This window comes from Blastocystis sp. subtype 4, assembly GCF_000743755.1.
Source record: "Blastocystis sp. subtype 4 strain WR1 chromosome Unknown seqid_0975, whole genome shotgun sequence".
Taxonomy (NCBI): domain Eukaryota; class Bigyra; order Opalinata; family Blastocystidae; genus Blastocystis; species Blastocystis sp. subtype 4.
Window position 1 is genome coordinate 587 of NW_014568572.1, and position 458 is coordinate 1,044.

Genomic DNA, 458 nt, shown 5'->3' on the forward strand with positions numbered 1-458 from the left:
TTTCCATTCTTCAATCAATCGACTTCGACCATTCATAATCTCACTATGAATTCCCCGACGAGCTGTTTCAATCAAAACTTCAACCACTTCATTCACTAATCATTACTCCTTTCTCTCTTCCTCACATCCTTTCACAGAATATCCTTCACAAATCTTCATCAATGAAGCAGTCTGTTCATCGATAATCTCATACTCTGCACACACAATAGGAGAAGAAGGAGACATCTATTCATGATTCCTTCTTCTCTCTCTCACATAATGGTTATCATTATCTTTACCAGGTATGTATTCTTCAATCACTTCTAGTGTGGCTTCTACTAGTCTCCATACACCTGTCATTCCTTCTCCATTCCCTGCACACACTACAGATAGAGACTCAATTGCTGCTAGATTCTTATAACTGAAAACAGTCTCAGCAGAACGTTTCTTGGCTTCCTGTGCAGGAATCTCAGGAAGAG

The 458-nt window shown here is 39.5% G+C and overlaps 1 protein-coding gene across 1 annotated transcript in view; it reads right to left on the reverse strand.

Annotated features, from left to right (window-relative positions):
• JH06_5848 (hypothetical protein) overlaps positions 1–339 on the reverse strand; it is a gene marked incomplete at both ends in the record, with an annotated part of 862 nt that extends 523 nt beyond the window's left edge. Inside the window, 3 exons of the mRNA XM_014669179.1 lie at positions 24–95; positions 126–225; positions 256–339. Coding sequence (XP_014524665.1) covers positions 24–95; positions 126–225; positions 256–339 — 256 coding nt within the window. The remainder of the gene's footprint in view (positions 1–23; positions 96–125; positions 226–255) is intronic.
• Positions 340–458: the final 119 nt, after the last annotated feature.